Source organism: Babylonia areolata, chromosome 35 (assembly GCF_041734735.1).
Source record: "Babylonia areolata isolate BAREFJ2019XMU chromosome 35, ASM4173473v1, whole genome shotgun sequence".
Classification (NCBI taxonomy): domain Eukaryota; kingdom Metazoa; phylum Mollusca; class Gastropoda; order Neogastropoda; family Buccinidae; genus Babylonia; species Babylonia areolata.
Window position 1 is genome coordinate 17779465 of NC_134910.1, and position 18354 is coordinate 17797818.

General features: G+C 39.6%; 1 protein-coding gene across 4 annotated transcripts in view; it reads left to right on the top strand.

The window, feature by feature from the left end:
• Positions 1-18354, top strand: part of LOC143278143 (tight junction protein 1-like) — a 71864-nt gene that overhangs the window by 38440 nt on the left and 15070 nt on the right. For 2 of the 4 annotated variants that reach the window (XM_076583172.1, XM_076583176.1), the window contains exons 18-19: positions 6564-6608; positions 16728-16988. The exons of 1 other annotated variant lie outside the window; for it this stretch is intronic. In XM_076583172.1, the coding sequence (XP_076439287.1) occupies positions 6564-6608; positions 16728-16988 (306 nt within the window). The remainder of the gene's footprint in view (positions 1-6563; positions 6609-16727; positions 16989-18354) is intronic. One more of the 4 variants, XM_076583173.1, reaches the window with a different exon arrangement.

An 18354-nucleotide genomic window follows, 5' to 3' on the forward strand; every position in this document is an offset into this window, starting at 1 on the left:
AACTGACAAAGTAGTTGCAGAGAAAATGTCAATGTTAAAGTTTACCACGGACACACACACACACACACACACACACAGACAACCGAACACCGGGTTAAAACATAGACTCACTTTGTTTACACAAGTGAGTCAACAAAACAACAACAGAAAACAAATAAAAAAACAAATACAATAAAAGGTGAAAGTGCCATTTGTCCAACAGTTAAGCTGTGCTGATTACCATGATACTTGGGTTTGACTTCAAGGGGTACAAAGTAGAATGATAAATGACCTTTTTCTGTTGTGTTGGTCATGATAACAACAAGGGGTTAAACAAAATTTGTTAATTAAAACATCTGTTTGTTTGGTGTAGCTCTTCCATAACTAACTCAAACAACGAGACTTTAAAGTGTTGTCAGACTTTTGTGTTCTTGTGTTGTTGCCGAACACCTCTGGTTCTGATTTCAATTTCTGTCAAAGTTGGTCAGTCACAGATTCAACATGTTTTCCTTTGTGTAACTTGAGACAGACTGCTGTGAATGTGAGTGTCAGTGTAGTTGTTGCTTTCCTCATGTGAGACCGACTGCTGTGAGTGTCAGTGTAGTTGTTGCTTTCCTCAGTGGATGTGGTCAGTCAGAATCCATTTTGATATCTCACTCAGAGAAATTAGGAGTGGTGAAGTCTGTGATACACTCAACATTACAAAGAGGACAAGCAAAAGATGACATACAGCATATACATTTGATTTAAAAAAAACAAACAAACAAAAAAACACACAGCAAAGTCATAGTGAGCCTGGTAAAGTCATCACCTCTCCACTATTTACACTCCCTCCTCCCCCCCCCCCCCCCCTCACACATGCATGCATACATACAGGCACCTGCACATATGCATACTTTTATGCATACACACATGCCCAGCTTACTGAACAAGTTGGTGCAATGGTTGATACACATGCAGTGATTTGACATGAAAACCATAAACAAGAAAGGCAAGGCCTTCAAGACTCACTTGTGATACACTTTAAAAAAAAAATCCAAGCTTTTCATGTATTGAGTACAATGCATTTACTGTTATATTTATATTTTTTGTATTCTCTAAACTTGGCACTTTGATCTGATATTCGACCTAACAAAAGATCTGTCATTATTTTCATTTTTTGTTCAAACAGGAACTTCTTTTGCTAAGCATGGAAGTTTTATTTATTGCAAACGTTTTGGTGTAGGCAGTAAAACAAGGGAAATTACTCTGCTGGGAACTTAGTTTGCTTTAAACTGATCTTTCTCATCTGAAACATTACATTTTGAAATTATACTCAATACATAAAAAGCTTGCATTTAAAAAAAAAAGTGCATCACAAGTGAGTCTTGAAGGCCTTGCCTCTCTTGTTTCAAAATGTAATGTTTAAGATGAGAAAGATCAGTTTAAAGCAAATTAACTCCACTAGCATTACAGAGTAATTTCCCTTTTTTACTATCTGCACCAAAACGTTTGCAAAATAAATAAAACTTCCATGCTTAGCAAAAGAAGTTCCTGTTTGAACCAAAAATGATAATAATGACTGCTCTAGCTGTTGGGTCAGAATATCAGATCAAAGTGCCAAGTTTAGAGAATACAAAAAATATAAATATAACAGTAAATGCAGTTTGCATATAATTAGGCTTCATTCTTTATTTTTTTGTGCCCATCCCAGAAGCGCAATATTGTTTTAAACAAGATGACTGGAAAGAACTGAATTTTTCCTATTTTTATGCCAAATTTGGTGTCAACTGACAAAGTAGTTGCAGAGAAAATGTCAATGTTAAAGTTTACCACGGACACACAGACACACACACACACACACACACACACAGACAACCGAACACCGGGTTAAAACATAGACTCACTTTGTTTACACAAGTGAGTCAAAAAACCAGGTTTGTTCAGCCAGACCTGTGGCCAGTGTTGCTTTGTTTTGAGGAGTGATGTCCCTGTGATGCTGTCTGCAGACAGTTGTGTTGAGTGTTGTCCAAACTGCTCCTGGACCCCATCTGTGTGATGACTTGTTACTGAGTGATTTCAAACATGCAGGTGCTTTGTATGTACAGACTGACTGGTCAGTCTTAACCCCTTGACAGCCCAGAAAAAACAGTAGCAAGTGATGTTTCAAGTCATAAATCAGTATCCTGAACAATTAGCAAAAAACTGGGAAAATGGACTGGAGATACAACACTGATCAGAGTGTGAATTTTCAGCCTTCCAGAAAGTTATTTCCCTTGTTTTGGTGATGTCATCAGTGACGTCACAGGCATGGCAAACAAGAGGTGAAGGTCTCAGGAAAGCAGCAAAGATGACTTATACAGACCCTTTAACCCCAGAGGAGCATAGGCCATCAACAGCTGTTCTGTGTGGGGCTCACCTGAGGGCTGTCCTTTGGTCCCTGTCTTCAGCTCTTCCTCACTGTCTGACCCCAGCTTTGTGGGCCATCCCCTCTTTCTTTCCCCGCCGTTCCAGGTCAGAGCGTGGTGGGTCATACTGGTACTGGCTTCTGAGGGGGTGTAAGCACAAATTTTCCAAATTATAAAATTGGAGATTTAGTATTTCTTAGGTTGGTTAGTTTGTAGGAGTGTTTTCTATACTTCCATTGAGTGCTAATTGTTGGTGGATTGTTAGATACTTTTTTTATTGCAAAAGTTAAAAGATCTGTGTTTGAAAACATCTGCTTGTGTAAGTGGCTTTGGTAGCATAATCTGTACACAAAAGTCGTCCTTAAACACATGCACGCACATATATACATACATTCACACATACACATGCATACACTCACATTCACATGCACACACACACATTCACATGCGCACACACACACACACGCACACACACTTCTTTAAAATTCCCTCAGACATAAACACATACACTGCACACCCTTTTTTGTCTGTGTTTGTGTGTGTGTGTGTGTGTGTGTGTGTGTGACTGAGGAGAGAGTGCAACTCTGGCATTTACTTTCTAATTGTTCTTACTGTCACCTGTGAGGAGGCCAACTTTTTGTCCCATTACCTAATTTGTCAGCAGTTAGCCTTCATTTTGTAGCTGACACAGTGGATTTTGTTCCTTCATTGATACCTCCCTTCCCTCTCATCATGTACCTGTTGTGTCTCTGTTTCTCCCTGTCTCTCTCTCTTCCCGCCACCCCCAATCCCCCGCCCCCCTCTGTATCTCTCTCACTTTGTAAAAACTGAAATTTTACAACACAACAATGAGTTTTGCATGTGAAATCATTTTCATGTTATCCAAACAGCACTCATTACAAAGTGGTTATGCCTTCAACACAGAAATCATCTTCACTGTTGAAATTGATGCGATATAGAATCATTTAACTTTCTGAATGTCCGTCTGTAATTTTCATTTTCATTTCCTTTTATTTTATAATCCAAATCTGTTTTATGAGGGTTTTTTTGTTTGTTTTCCTTTTATTTTCTTAATCATTTCATTCCATGTATCTTTTTGAGGGTGAAGGTGTTTTTATGGTTTTTGTTGGTTGACGGAACTTTGCTATGCAAATAACATTGACGTATCTCTTTCCATTTACATTTAAGATGTGTGTGTTTGTGTGTTTAATGTCTTTTCATATTAGATGGAAACAAAAGTGTATGTGCACATGGGTGATGAGGCGTGGGGTACATGAGAAGAGGTAATGGGATGACTGCAGTGAGTAGTGGAAAATGAAGGATGTGTTTGTGTGTGTGTGCGTGTGTTTGTGTGTGATGTAAATAACTTAAGTTCCGTTACATAAAGATTGATCTTTCTGAGAATGTCGGTAGTAGGAATGTAACATGTTGATATATACTTCTTTGTGTTATCTTGGTTAGTTTGGGAGGTATGACTGAGCTAAGATTACAAGCGCTATTTCCCATTTTTTCTGGAAATGCTCACAGCACAGAGCTCAGCAGCATGTGCCAGGAGTGAAGGAAAGAGTCTCATGCTGTACCAACTGAACTGAACTGACCAACCCCCACCCCCTTTTTTTTTTTCTTCTAACTCTAAGACAGATGTGGAGAAGTATATGTGGATGAGTCTACATGCTTTGACACCGCCTTGAAACATACTGATATGATAAATCACTGGATTTGGGATTTTCACAGTTTGATACAAGTCTTAATTGTGTTTTGATATTAGTTTTGCATGTTGTGTGGTGATTGTTGTGTGCGAAATTTAATGTATGTTTTGTTTTAGTGTGTAAATTATGATGTGTTTGTGTAAGTTCAAGCATGCGTGTATGTTGTGTGTGCATATGCATGTAAGCATGCAGGTGTTAATGTGTGACCAGGTGTTTGTGTCAAGGTGTGTGTGTACTGTACATAGAATTTATACCAATATCTCAGTTATAAAAAAAAAAAGAAAAAAAAAAGTGCCAGTACTACGCACTTGGCTCGCTTCTTTGTACTCCAGCAAAACCCATCACCATATACATGAAATTAACATATTTCAGATTATTGGGGTCGTGTATGCATTGCTTAGCAAAAGAACCATATGTGTTTGTATACAATTGGGGTTGTGAATGCGTCACTTTGCAAAAGAACACTGTGTGTGTGTGTGTGTGTGTTGTATAGTTGTGTATGTGGCAGTTTGCAAAAGAACAGTGTGTGTGTGTTGTATAGTTTGTGTACGTGTCACTTTGCAATGCAAAAGAACAATGTGTGTGTGTGTGTATGTGTGTTGTATAGTTTGTGTATGTGTCACTTTGCAAAAGAACAATGTGTGTGTGTGTTATGTAGTTAGTGTATGTGTCACTTTGCAAAAGAACAATGTGTGTGTGTGTGTGTGTGTGTGTGTTTGTATGTGTGTGTGTGTGTGTGTTGTATAGTTTGTGTATGTGTTGCTTTGCAAAAGAATATGTGTGTGTGTTTGCATTTAACAACAAAATCTGTGATTCCTGTTTTGTGTCTGTTGCTGAGCAAATTATACATCTTTCATTGTTAACGCTTCTTGCCTTGATGTTGGAACTTGGGGTTGGCCTTTCATCTAAATTTTTGACTGAAGGAAAGGTTAAAAGAAACTTCTTTTGCACATTGATTCAGGATGCGGTTCTTGTTTCTTGGCAAAATTTTCCATTTTGCTGTTGTTGTGTAACCCTGTAGTCTTTCTGCAAAGCACTTCACAGGAAGTTAGTTCAAGTCACTGTTCTCTTGTAAAAATCATAGCCAGCCTTGTGTATATTGTTTGAACACGAACAGGCTGTGTTTTAAGGATGAAATAGTACAACTACAATACAGTGAAATACAGCACAAGGTTATGCAGTGCTATGCAGTAGCCTACACTACAGAGCAATACAACAGCCTGAAACAGTATGATGATATAACGCAATACAATACAATACAACACAACACAAAATCTACATTAGATTACTTTGCACTGCATGTTTTTCACCCTCCTGTTATTACACATGTCCATCAAGACTACGTCCTGGTTGCAGAAAAGCGTATCACTTTGTGCTTGCATTAACAGATGCAGGTTGTGTGCGCATAAACAGATACTGGTTTGCAGATGTAGAGACATTTTAATTTGATCCAGTGATAACAGCGTGCCAGACTGATGCAGTCTTTTCATCAGGAGATCTAATCTTCAACTAAAGGGCTGCAAAATTTCTGGAAAATTCAACTCCCTTTAAACCTTAAAGAGCATATAAGTCTTGCTAAGCAATTGAAATCAGTTAAAGGGAGGTAAGCATGGTGTACATTCACTTTATCATTACCTTTGTTTGCTTCGGAAAGGTAGGTTTTCCTTCTGACAGGATTCCCACAGACCCTGAGAAATTCCTGGGAAAGTAGAAAGTAGATGGAATTAAAGAGTGTTGGAAGAACAGTACAGCAAAATAGAATAAACAAAAAACCTCCAGGAAAAGTTCCAGATTTTTCAAAAGCTGTCAACCATAATTTGTTTTAAAAGTCAGCAAAATTTGAACTGTGTTCTTTAAACAGGATCAGGGACGGACTGGGTAGTACAGGGAAATAAGGTATTAACATTTGTTTTCCCTTCAATTATTTCCCTTCACATGCATGTCATGTGTTGCATTTTCTTGTCAGCATTTGACAGTATCACATTTAGATATGTCAATATTAGTTTCTTTACAATCTGTTGAATCTACTAACATATCCCAGGAGTCCATGATATGTTGGGTGTTTTTTTCTGTAAAGACATGCACAAACTTTGACAGTGGGCTCTCTGTGTTAAAAAAACAAAAAAACAAACAAAAAAACCCTACTGATTTTAGTCTGACAGTGATCTAATGTTATCTCTGTTTATGAAAAACCAACAGATTTTACTGGGAAACATGTCTTTTTTTCTTTCTCTTTTTCTCTGTTCATGTACAAATGTGAGTTTACAGTTGTCCATATGTATCATACATATCACTGTGTTTTTGTTTCTCAATGCGAGTGTCTTAATGATTCCGCTGTGTATGCAATGTTTTCCCCATGAAGTCTGTGTGGTGACAAAGGCTGACCTGTCAGTATTGTGTACACATCTGTATGTGTGTAGATGTGATGGAAACTTGTGAATTTTGTTGAATCTTTGTTATGAATATTTTTTTGTATGTGTTGAATCAGAAAGGACAAAGATGACTGGATGCTCCAGGGACAATGTTTCACAAGGTATTAACAGAAAACTGAGGATAATTTCTTTCTTTGTTTTCTCTCTTCTTAAAATTTTTTAACTGCTTGATTAAATGGAACAGCAAAATTGTTGCAGTTTTGCATTTTCTTTGAACTGCTTTTTTAATAAAGGAACAAAGGAAAAGAATGAGAAGCAATAGACATTTTAAAAAGCACAAACAAGCAACGAAATAGCACACACACACACACACACACTTGCACACATGCATACATTCTCCATGTGATATGGTTAACTGTCCACTTCAATTATATTGAAATGTGGTAATATCTTTCATGAGTTTGTTTTAACCCATGTTTCATTTGATCATTTATTTGTTAGTCTGTTGAAAAAAAAATCTATTATTTATTTATCACTTATTTCTTTGATAACTAACCTGTATTGAATTATTTCTTTATTATCACCTTTTACTTTATTGATCATTTTTGAATTTGGAACTCAGTATTTTAGAACAGCATACTGTTATTTTCCCTGGAGAGAAATCAAAATTTTAACAGCCAATCAAAAGCTGAAATGACATTTTTACCTAAGAAAGACATAAGGGGGTTGAGAACATTGTACAGAATAGCTTTGTCCTTTTTGATTTTTGAATTAAAGTTATTTTTCTTCTCCATGTATTGAAGTTTGAACATAATAATTTGATTATCTGTCCCCCATGTACTCGCAGTTGTTACGTTGAGGGAACATTACCTCTATCATCTATGCCATTATATATATATATATATATTAAAAAAAAAAGAGTTCACCTATTTTATGCCATATATGGATTTAACACAATAAATGGCTTGGAAAAAACGAAGTCAAAAATTGAAGCATGTTGGTTGTGTGAATTTTGCATGAGTGCATGTTGGAGAGGGTTGTTTGCGGTGGAAAATTTCATCTTCCCTTTTCCCTTTTATTATGTATTTATTTACTTATTCATCAAAATTTATTTATGAATCTATATTTTAATATTATTCATTTATTAAAATCTTTTCATTCATTTATCAACCTATTTATTTATTCATATTTTCATCCCCTAATTTGCTTATTTCCATATTAGCTGTAACAGTGTCAGTGAAGATATTTTGGTCCTTTTCCCATATAAAGTTTCTCTCTCTCTGTAAGTATGTATGTGAATATATATATTACTCATTTATTTATTTACGTATTCATTTTGTGGTTACTTATTTATTTTTCTCATGTTTTTCCTTTTTCTTTTTTTCTTCTTCATTGATTTATGTGTTTATTTTTATTTCTATGTTTATAAATTTGCAACCCTGATGCATGAGTGAAGCTGTTTCGTTTGTTTGTTTGTTGTTGTTTTTTATCTGTATGGTTTTTATTTTGTTTTTTTAGATTTTGATTTTTTTCATAATTTTTCTGTTTTTAAGTTTTGTTTCTTAATTGATTAATCATTTATGACGTTAATATTTTAACAAATGTTCATTTTCTTCTTTTCTTGTTTATTTCTGCACCATTTTTCTGAAGTGGAAATATCCCTGCATTGCTCTGCTTCAAAGAGAAGCATGATGCCAGAAATTTCATCTGACATGATGGGTGATATAGTAACACACACACACACTCACAGATGTCTGTGTACAGAATACTGGGGTCAGCCTTATCATCCCTCTAAGTGTAACCCTTTTGCATTTCTGTCTTAATTTTTTTGTTGTCCAGTTTTCTTTTTTCTGTAAGTTTTGTTTTGTCAAGATTGCCTTCTAATTCTGTTGAGTTTTCTTTGTTGTCGTATTTGGTTTTTATTTTGATTTAAAAACTTGATTGTTAGTTTTCATTTGAAAATGCTTGTTAGTTCTTCTTACTTGTTTTTTATTTTATTCTTTTTTTTTAATTTTTGTTTTTTGGTTGTTGTCTTTTTTATTTATTCATTTTGGCAATCTCTTGAGCATGGTGTGAAAATGAACCAAATTTACATGACATGTTGTTTTGTTTTTTTATTCATTCATTATTACTCTGTTGTTTTTCTAAATGAATTATTTGGCCATGTGTGGGCTGTGTGAAACAGAATGCAAAAGGGTTGACTCCGTGACAAATCTTTGATGCTGTTGCCTACAAACCTGTACAGTCAGAACCTGTTTGTATATAATCTGATTTTGAATGTTACTCTGTAGATGTTTGGTAAACTCAACTGGTAACAAATTTAACTGCCCCTGTTTTTCTCTCCCCCCCCACCCCCTCCCCATGTCATTGTATTATATGTCTGGTTTGTGTGTCACTGCAGGTCATTGTGTATTGGTTGTTACTGTTTATGGGTTGAAAACCACTCAAGTGTTGATTTTATCTGTTTGTCAGCTGGGCAATGTGTTTGTTTTGGGGTTGTGTTTTGCACAGTGAAACAAAACAAGAAAAGAAGAGTTTTCTCAAAGAGTTACTTTGGCAGAATCGGAAAGGCATCAGATTTCTGATCCAGTGTTCACCAGTGATCAGGGTTTGAGGCCTTGTTTCAGGATGGTGTTGTGTCCTTGGGAAAGGTACTTTTCTCGTTTTTCTCACTCCATGCAGGTGTAAATGGGTACCTGACTGGTTGGGGAAGGTTAGAACGGTGGAAGGAGAGGTTGACCTCCTGACCCAAGCCTTCGACACAGGAAACAGGAATTCACTGCCCAGATGGCCATGGAAGCTTTGGGACCTTTGACGCTTTAACCTTTAGAGAAAAAAATAAGGGACTGTATAATGTCATACACATAGACAGAGAGACAATGCACACTGTGAAATAGATTTACAAAGAAAGAATTAAGTTACTGTAAAGATCAGTTTCAGTTTCAATGAAGTGTCATTGCATGCGGACATCCATGTACGCTACATCACGTCTGCTGTCAGAAAAAAGGGAAGCAGATGCCCAAATTAAGCATAGACCCAGTGCATCTTGAGATCCTATCCCCTTGCCTCCATGAAAAAAAATCACACACAGGCACACACACATACACACACACACACACACACACACACACACACAAATGATATATGCATACAGTAAACAAAACTGAATAAAGATTAATTCAACCAAGTAGATTAATAATGAAATAATTAAAAATCAAATTTACTGTTAATTTTAACCCTTTCACCATCAGTCATTTTAAAGTACAAAATTCCTTTGTGCTATAAACACAGATAATATGGTGTCTGAAAATAGCTGGGGATTCCCCCTGTGAATGATGTGTAGAAAATATGACCTATCCTACCACCGAACATTAAGAGCAGTAGGTTCATGGATAACAGTCCCATGATCTGGTCACCCTTCAGTGACATGGGTCCTCTACCTAACTGCTGTATAAATGCGAGTTTGGCAGTAAAAGGGTGAAGTGCTGTCTAGCAACAAAGAAATAATGAAACTACTTTTATTTCATGATGAAGGTGTTTGTACCTGGGTGGCAGGGTGGAGCCGTACAAGCTTTCATTTAATTGTTTGAGTGGAATGTTTGGGACTGCAGGGATGGGCATAATGTGTCACTTTTTGTGTAGGAGTGAGTGTGGGTGCATGTGAAAATGTGTGCGTGGCTGTGTGTGTGTGTGTGTGTGTGTGTGTTCATGCAAGGTTGTATAGTTTGTTTTAATTTTTCCTTCAGCTTTGTTTCTTTTCTTTCTTCTGCAGTCAGAGGCTGCAACCCCCTTCCCCCCACCGCTCCCCCCCCCTACACATATATCAACAAGCAGGCTTTTATATGTAGTATATGTACATATCCTGCCATGTAGGCAGCCATACCCATCAAACGCTGCCATGGATAACGGGATCTTTAACATGTGTATTTGATTTTCTGCATGTGCATGCACTCAGAGTGCATTCAGGCACCAACAGGTCTGTATGTCTGTTGACCTGGGAGAACTGAACAATCTCCACCCTGAACCCACCAGGTTCCACGACCAGGATTCAAACCCTGGACCCTCACATTGAGAGCCCTGCAACTATTCAGCTGTTCCACCTGACATGGTTCCTTTCTATAAAGGGGGAAGGGTGGGAGGGGGTGTGTGGGTGTCAAGGGGAGGGAAGGCAGAGCATCAGGAGAATACATAGTTCTCACTGTTCCTGTTCAGTGTGGCTCTTTCCAAGAGGCCTGATTTCATCACTGCTCAACATTCTCTGTCATTCCATGTGGATCATTCAACAAACAGGTTGTGACGTGTGGGAATATGGCTGATAATAGATCTTCAAGATCTGCCCTTCAAGAAAGAAAGAAAACCTTACAAACAACTTTTGCCCCCCTCCACAAACATACTTGTCAGCAGCAGTCAGGGGTGGACATGTGGACGTTGCTGCACAGTGAGAAGCCTTCTGTCTGACTGCACTGTTTGGGATCAGTGTTCACCCAGTCATCTTCCTTTTCTGTCTCATTCTCACTGTGCTGAGATCTCAGAAATACACAAATGTGCACTTGTTCACAATAGCATAACCTGTCTTATAGCATGCGTGCGCGCAGACACACACAGATATGAACACATGCATGCAAATGCGTGTACACACACACACAAAAAAAAACAAACACAACAAACCTAACAAACAAACCATGACACAATGTTACTTTCCTCAAATCTTATGTTATGAATTGTTTATTTTCCACCTAAAAATCAAAATGTGGAACATCATTCGCCCCAAAAAGGAATTTATTTATTATGTTTTTTAATATCATACTAGCAAACACAAAGAAAGAACGGAAGACAGAAATTAATATCCAGCAACATTTTTTCAACAAAAAATCATTCTATTTTATTTTATTTGTAGTAAATAAGATAAATCATCTGACAAGCACATTGGGTCTGAAGTCAACACAGCCATGATTTTGAATTAATTTTTCTTTCTTTCTAAACTTGATTTTAGTGAAATGCAAGCAGCTGGCAGCTCATAAAAAGAAATCATTTAACCCTTGACTGCTGTTGGCAAGTATGCTGGTCAGTGAAGGGCTGTCACCTCACTGTGATCAGACAGAGCTTACAGGTCAGGATGTCAGTGAAGGGCTGTCACCTCACTGTGATAAGACAGCTTACAGGTCAGGATGTCAGTGAAGGGCTGTCACCTCACTGTGATCAGACAGCTTACAGGTCAGGATGTCAGTGAAGGGCTGTCACCTCACTGTGATAAGACAGCTTACAGGTCAGGATGTCAGTGAAGGGCTGTCACCTCACTGTGATCAGACAGAGCTTACAGGTCAGGATGTCAGTGAAGGGCTGTCACCTCACTGTGATCAGACAGAGCTTACAGGTCAGGATGTCAGTGAAGGGCTGTCACCTCACTGTGATAAGACAGCTTACAGGTCAGGATGTCAGTGAAGGGCTGTCACCTCACTGTGATCAGACAGAGCTTACAGGTCAGGATGTCAGTGAAGGGCTGTCACCTCACTGTGACCAGACAGCTTACAGGTCAGGATGTCAGTGAAGGGCTGTCACCTCACTGAGATAAGACAGCTTACAGGTCAGGATGTCAGTGAAGGGCTGCCACCTCACTGTGATCAGACAGAGCTTACAGGTCAGGATGTCAGTGAAGGGCTGTCACCTCACTGTGATCAGACAGAGCTTACAGGTCAGGATGTCAGTGAAGGGCTGTCACCTCACTGTGATCAGACAGAGCTTACAGGTCAGGATGTCAGTGAAGGGCTGTCACCTCACTGTGATCAGACAGAGCTTACAGGTCAGGATGTCATTGAAGGGCTGTCACCTCACTGTGACCAGACAGCTTACAGGTCAGGATGTCAGTGAAGGGCTGTCACCTCACTGAGATAAGACAGCTTACAGGTCAGGATGTCAGTGAAGGGCTGCCACCTCACTGTGATCAGACAGAGCTTACAGGTCAGGATGTCAGTGAAGGGCTGTCACCTCACTGTGATCAGACAGAGCTTACAGGTCAGGATGTCAGTGAAGGGCTGTCACCTCACTGTGATAAGACAGCTTACAGGTCAGGATGTCAGTGAAGGGCTGTCACCTCACTGTGATCAGACAGCTTACAGGTCAGGATGTCAGTGAAGGGCTGTCACCTCACTGTGATAATACAGCTTACAGGTCAGGATGTCAGTGAAGGGCTGTCACCTCATTGTGATCAGACAGAGCTTACAGGTCAGGATGTCATTGAAGGGCTGTCACCTCACTGTGATCAGCCAGAGCTTACAGGTCAGGATGTCAGTGAAGGGCTGTCACCTCACTGTGATAAGACAGAGCTTACAGGTCAGGATGTCAGTGAAGGGCTGTCACCTCACTGTGATCAGACAGAGCTTACAGGTCAGGATGTCAGTGAAGGGCTGTCACCTCACTGTGATCAGACAGAGCTTACAGGTCAGGATGTCAGTGAAGGGCTGTCACCTCACTGTGATAAGACAGCTTACAGGTCAGGATGTCAGTGAAGCTGTCACCTCACTGTGATCAGACAGAGCTTACAGGTCAGGATGTCATTGAAGGGCTGTCACCTCACTGTGATCAGACAGCTTACAGGTCAGGATGTCAGTGAAGGGCTGCCACCTCACTGAAATAAGACAGAACTTACAGGTCAGGATGTCAGTGAAGGACTGTCACTTCACTGAGGTAAGACAGAGCTTACAGGTCAGGATGTCAGTGAAGGACTGTCACCTCACTGTGATAAGACAGAGCTTTCATGTCAGAATATCAGTGAAATGCTGTCACCTCACTGAGATAAGACAGAAGCTTAAGAGATAAGACGGTACTTACAGGTTAGGACGTCAGTGAAGGGCTGTCACCTCACTGAGATAAGACAGAGCTTACAGGTCAGGATGTCAGTGAAGGGCTGTCACCTCACTGTGATCAGACAGAGCTTACAGGTCAGGATGTCAGTGAAGGGCTGTCACCTCACTGAGATAATACAGCTTATAGGTCAGGATGTCAGTGAAGTTGTCACCTCACTGAGATTAGACAGCTTACAGGTCAGGATGTCAGTGAAGGGCTGTCACCTCACTGAGATAAGACAGCTTACAGGTCAGGATGTCAGTGAAGGGCTGTTACCTCACTGAGATAAGGAGGAGGAATTTTGTTTAATGTCCCGTCACACATATCGGTGATTGAAGACATTTTGTTAAAGTATTTATGAATACATCTGAGTATTATCGGTTAGAAGGGGTGGGAGATGTGGATGAATGGAGGGTTGGGAGAAACTGGGCAAATGAGGGTAAAAATGTGGGTGAAATTTGGAAGAAAAAACAACAAAACAACAACAACAACAACAAAACAACTCTAAATACAGTTACAAGAAATTACTTAAAGGACTTCGTAAAAGAGAAGTCGTTAAACTGACAAGCGAAACAACTGATAATGAATGCAAAAAGTCAAAAACATCAACGTTCTCAGTCACTTGTGAAGACACACTTTCGTGTACAAAAGGCTTAATCAAACTACAGTGAAAAATATGTTCAGTTGTCAGGTTACTAAAGCATATGCACTTGACAGTAGAACAATACTTGGTCCGTAATGAATTTGATAATAGTCTGAGAGCTAAACTCAGAATTGGTCTGCGAATCGGACCAAAGTCTGAGAGAGGTTTTAGACTTGAATTCAAGCACCTATAAAAGACTCTTTCTAGTATATTGCTTATTTCCTTGTATGACAATGGGCAATATACTTTTATACTATCTATATGATTTTTTGCTCCCCTTTTTGCTGCCCTGTCTGCTTGGTCATTATAATGGAATCCAGTGTGGGATGGTATCCAACAAAAATCAACATTTGTACCCTTCACAAATAGGGAGTGCAATGAATACCTAATTTCAAACAATAAATCTTCTCTTGATTATTCTCAAAATGGAGCAAACTTTTTAAGACAGATTGAGAATCAACACAAAATAGGATATTACTTACTATGATTGGTATATCCACAAGATGATTTAAAGCCATAAGGATGGCCACCAATTCAGCTGTAAAAATTGAATGTCCCTTACCTAAATAATACGATTTTTCTGTTTTTAGGTCAGGAATGACAAAAGCAGATCCTGCACTGCTATCATCCAGGACCGAGCCATCAGTGTAAACTTTTAAATGATAATCAAAATTTTCTTCTAATTCACTTCTGACAGATGCTGCTATTATATGTGATAAGACAGAGCTTTCATGTCAGAATATCAGTGAAATGCTGTCACCTCACTGAGATAAGACAGCTTACAGGTCAGGATGTCAGTGAAGGGCTGTCACCTCACTGAGATAAGACAGCTTACAGGTCAGGATGTCAGTGAAGGGCTGTCACCTCACTGTGATCAGACAGCTTACAGGTCAGGATGTCAGTGAAGGGCTGTCACCTCACTGAGATAAGACAGCTTACAGGTCAGGATGTCAGTGAAGGGCTGTCACCTCACTGAGATAAGACAGCTTACAGGTCAGGATGTCAGTGAAGGGCTGTCACCTCACTGAGATAAGACAGCTTACAGGTCAGGATGTCAGTGAAGGGCTGTCACCTCACTGTGATCAGACAGCTTACAGGTCAGGATGTCAGTGAAGGGCTGTCACCTCACTGTGATCAGACAGCTTATAGGTCAGGATGTCAGTGAAGGGCTGTCACCTCACTGTGATCAGACAGCTTACAGGTCAGGATGTCAGTCACCACTCTGTATCTGGACTCCTTCCTCATCACCCTTGTTCAGCAAAATCAGTTATAGCACTGATAAAGTACACAGAAGGTAGTAGCTGCCCTCCAATCTCATGCCACACTGACCTCTTTTCAACATGGTTCAGCAGTCAAGGAGTTAAACAGGAAAGGGGTTCTTTGTGCTGAAGATGGAGTGAACTGGTGGTGAGGAGCATGAGGTAGTGTCTTACATGGATAAAAAAGAAGGGGCCAAAACAGCAAGAAACAAGTGTGCAGTGTGGGGTTTATTGTTCTGGCCTTTAGTTTAACTACAAGACATGGATCAAAAAGGACACCAGAGACAAAACAGAAAGAAAGAAAAAGTCTAGTGTAAGTTATTTCATTTTTGTTGTTGTTCAGTCATTTAATTATGTGTTTATTTATTTATTTCAATTTAATTAAATTTTGCATGTAGTGAATAGTAAGGAAACTACACTTGACAGAATACAGGTAGGAACTGTGTTTAACCAGGATGGTAGTAATTACATGACTTTGCTATCTCGCCCAACTTTTCATTTAATAATTTCTTAATAGATTAAATAAGCAGAACCTGCCTGCTCTCTTCAAGTGTGCATGTGTTTTTGTGTGTTTGTGTTGGTGAGAGAGAAAGAGAGAGAGAGAGAGAGCATATATGTTCCTCTGGTGTTGACATTCATTAAACCGTTTTATGTTTGTTGCACCAATCAACCATTTTAATTTGTACATTTTGTTAAAACTTGCATTTACATGTGCAACTGCAAGAACTTTATGTAATAATAATAATAATAATGTACATTCATATAGCACCCTTTCTCTCTAAGAGCTTAGGGCGCTCAGAATTACAGTAGTTGATTCATGTCAGCACGAAATAAGCAGAAGCAGAAAGCAGAAATAAGAGTTTTAGTAGTTTCAACAGAAAGGTACTGACGGATAGAATTGATGCGACGAAGTTCACAATTTACTCTGTGTATCAGATGTATTTTAAATATCTTTTTAATATATTTTTTTAAAAACCTTTTTCTTCTTAATTATAAAAATAATTTTCTTCTTTCCATGCTGGTTCATTTTGTTTTCACATTAAAAAAGCAAGAGATGCAATTAAAGGAATTTGCAATTCATTATCCTTTAAAGTGTGAGAAAAATAGCAGTGATAACAAAACAACATCAGTGACAACAACAGCAGAACAACAACACAACAACAACAACACAACAACAACAGCAGAACAACAACACAACAACAACAGCAGAACAACAGTAACAACTGACACAGCTGATTGGCTGTAAAGTCCAAGTAATGAAAAAAGAAATCACTAAACACAAGTGTTTTCTGTCTGAGAACTGCCTGACATATTCATCACCCTTCTGTTTTTATCCATACCCAGCATGCACTCTTCATTCATGTAAAGAATCATCCCCTCTCCCCCACACGTTCCCACCCTCACCCTCCACACCCCCCTCCCCATCCACACCCAAGTCCTCAACCCCTGACCCCTGACCTTGTCGTCACTTGAACTTGACCTGTGACCCTGCACCCACTACCTCCTGCACCTCTCTCCTCTCTCCCTCTCCACAGGACAGACGACGAACAGCTGAGAGATCTTCAAGTTCAGCGCCAGCATCGCTCTCGCCTCAAGTCAGAACCTCTGCTGGTGGATCGGTCCAAGTCAGAGACCCGCTTGGACGATGAGCGACCAGGGGCCTCGCGGTGGAGCAAGTATCGCAGTTGGGACATGGGCAAGGAGGGGCCCAGGCCATTTGATGCCTACAAAAAACTGATCACTCCAGGCTTCTACGGGTCCAGGAAAAACATGTCCAAGTCACATGATGAGCTGAGGTATAGAGGTGTTGTACATGGTGGTTGAGTGTTGTATTTGGTGGGGTTTTTTTTGTGGCTGTGGAGGGGTTGGAGAGAGGGGTGTGGGGATGGTGGGGTATGTGTGAGCATGGTGTGGGGTGAGTTTGTGTGTGAGTGTGCATGTGTTAGGTTATGGTGTGTGTGTATGTGTGTTAGCTTGTGTGTGGGTCCACATCTGCTAAGTTGTGATGCTTCTGTGTATTTCAGAGAAAGGTGGCAGAATAGTTAAGATGCTCATCTGCCAATACAGTGTTTGTGGGGGTCTAGGTTTGATTCCCACCATTGCACTTTCTCCCAAGTCTGAATGAAAAATCAAACTGAGCATTAATAGTCACTCAGATGAGACAATAAACCGAGGTCCCATGTGCAGCATGCACTTGGTGCACTGAAAAAGAAACCACAGCCACAAAAGGGTTGCCTAGCAGATGTCTTGAAACGTAAATAGGTTTGAACGCAGTGACGCCTCCTTGAGAAACTGAATCCGTATTAGGTTGTGGTGTGAATGTTAAAGGCTAGGCTGATTCTGCTGGCAAAGCTGTGAAGTCGACACTGAAACAGCTGAAAGTGTTTTATTTATAAAAACAGGCTGTAAATGGTTGTGAAGAAAACCAAAAATAGAATTAAAGTATATCTATGAAAACAAAATACTTTACACAAAAGAAACAAGATAGAAAGATAAAGTTCATTGGCAGCTTTTAGCCACACACACACACAAACACAAATACACATGCACATGCACACCCACCCCCCACCCCCAACCCCCAACACACACATTTGCAAACTTTCTTTTCTTTTTAAAGGACGGGAAAGTTAACTGGTAGCCTTGAGCCATGCTGGGAGACAGGGTTATTATCTTTGATACAAAAACTTGGAATCAACGCTACAATTCATTCCATGAGGAACAACAGGAGAAATGAAAATGACACTTTAGAATTATGGGGAAGAGATGTTTTTTCAGTATGACTATTCAGTTGTTACCTTCACCTTCACCTATCCTGTAGTCTTGTGGACCGTTGGGGTGCCACAGGTGATCTGGCAACCAGCATCCTCCAATCCTCTCGGTTTTCTGACCTCCTGATTGTATTGCTCAGCCTCAAGCCCGTCCATTCTGGAATGTTGTCCTCCCATCTCTTCCTCTGTCCTCAGCTGTTGAGGGCCATGATTCACATGCATACAAGAGTATTGATGTCACCAGGGTACGCATCAGTCTGATCTTTGAGCCGAGTGCAATGTTCCGGTCATTCCAGATGGATCCCTCATCTGTCACAATTGCTCCCAGGTATTTAAAGCTGTGGACAGTTTCTAGCTTCTGGCCATCCACTCTTATGTCAGTGCTGATGCCATT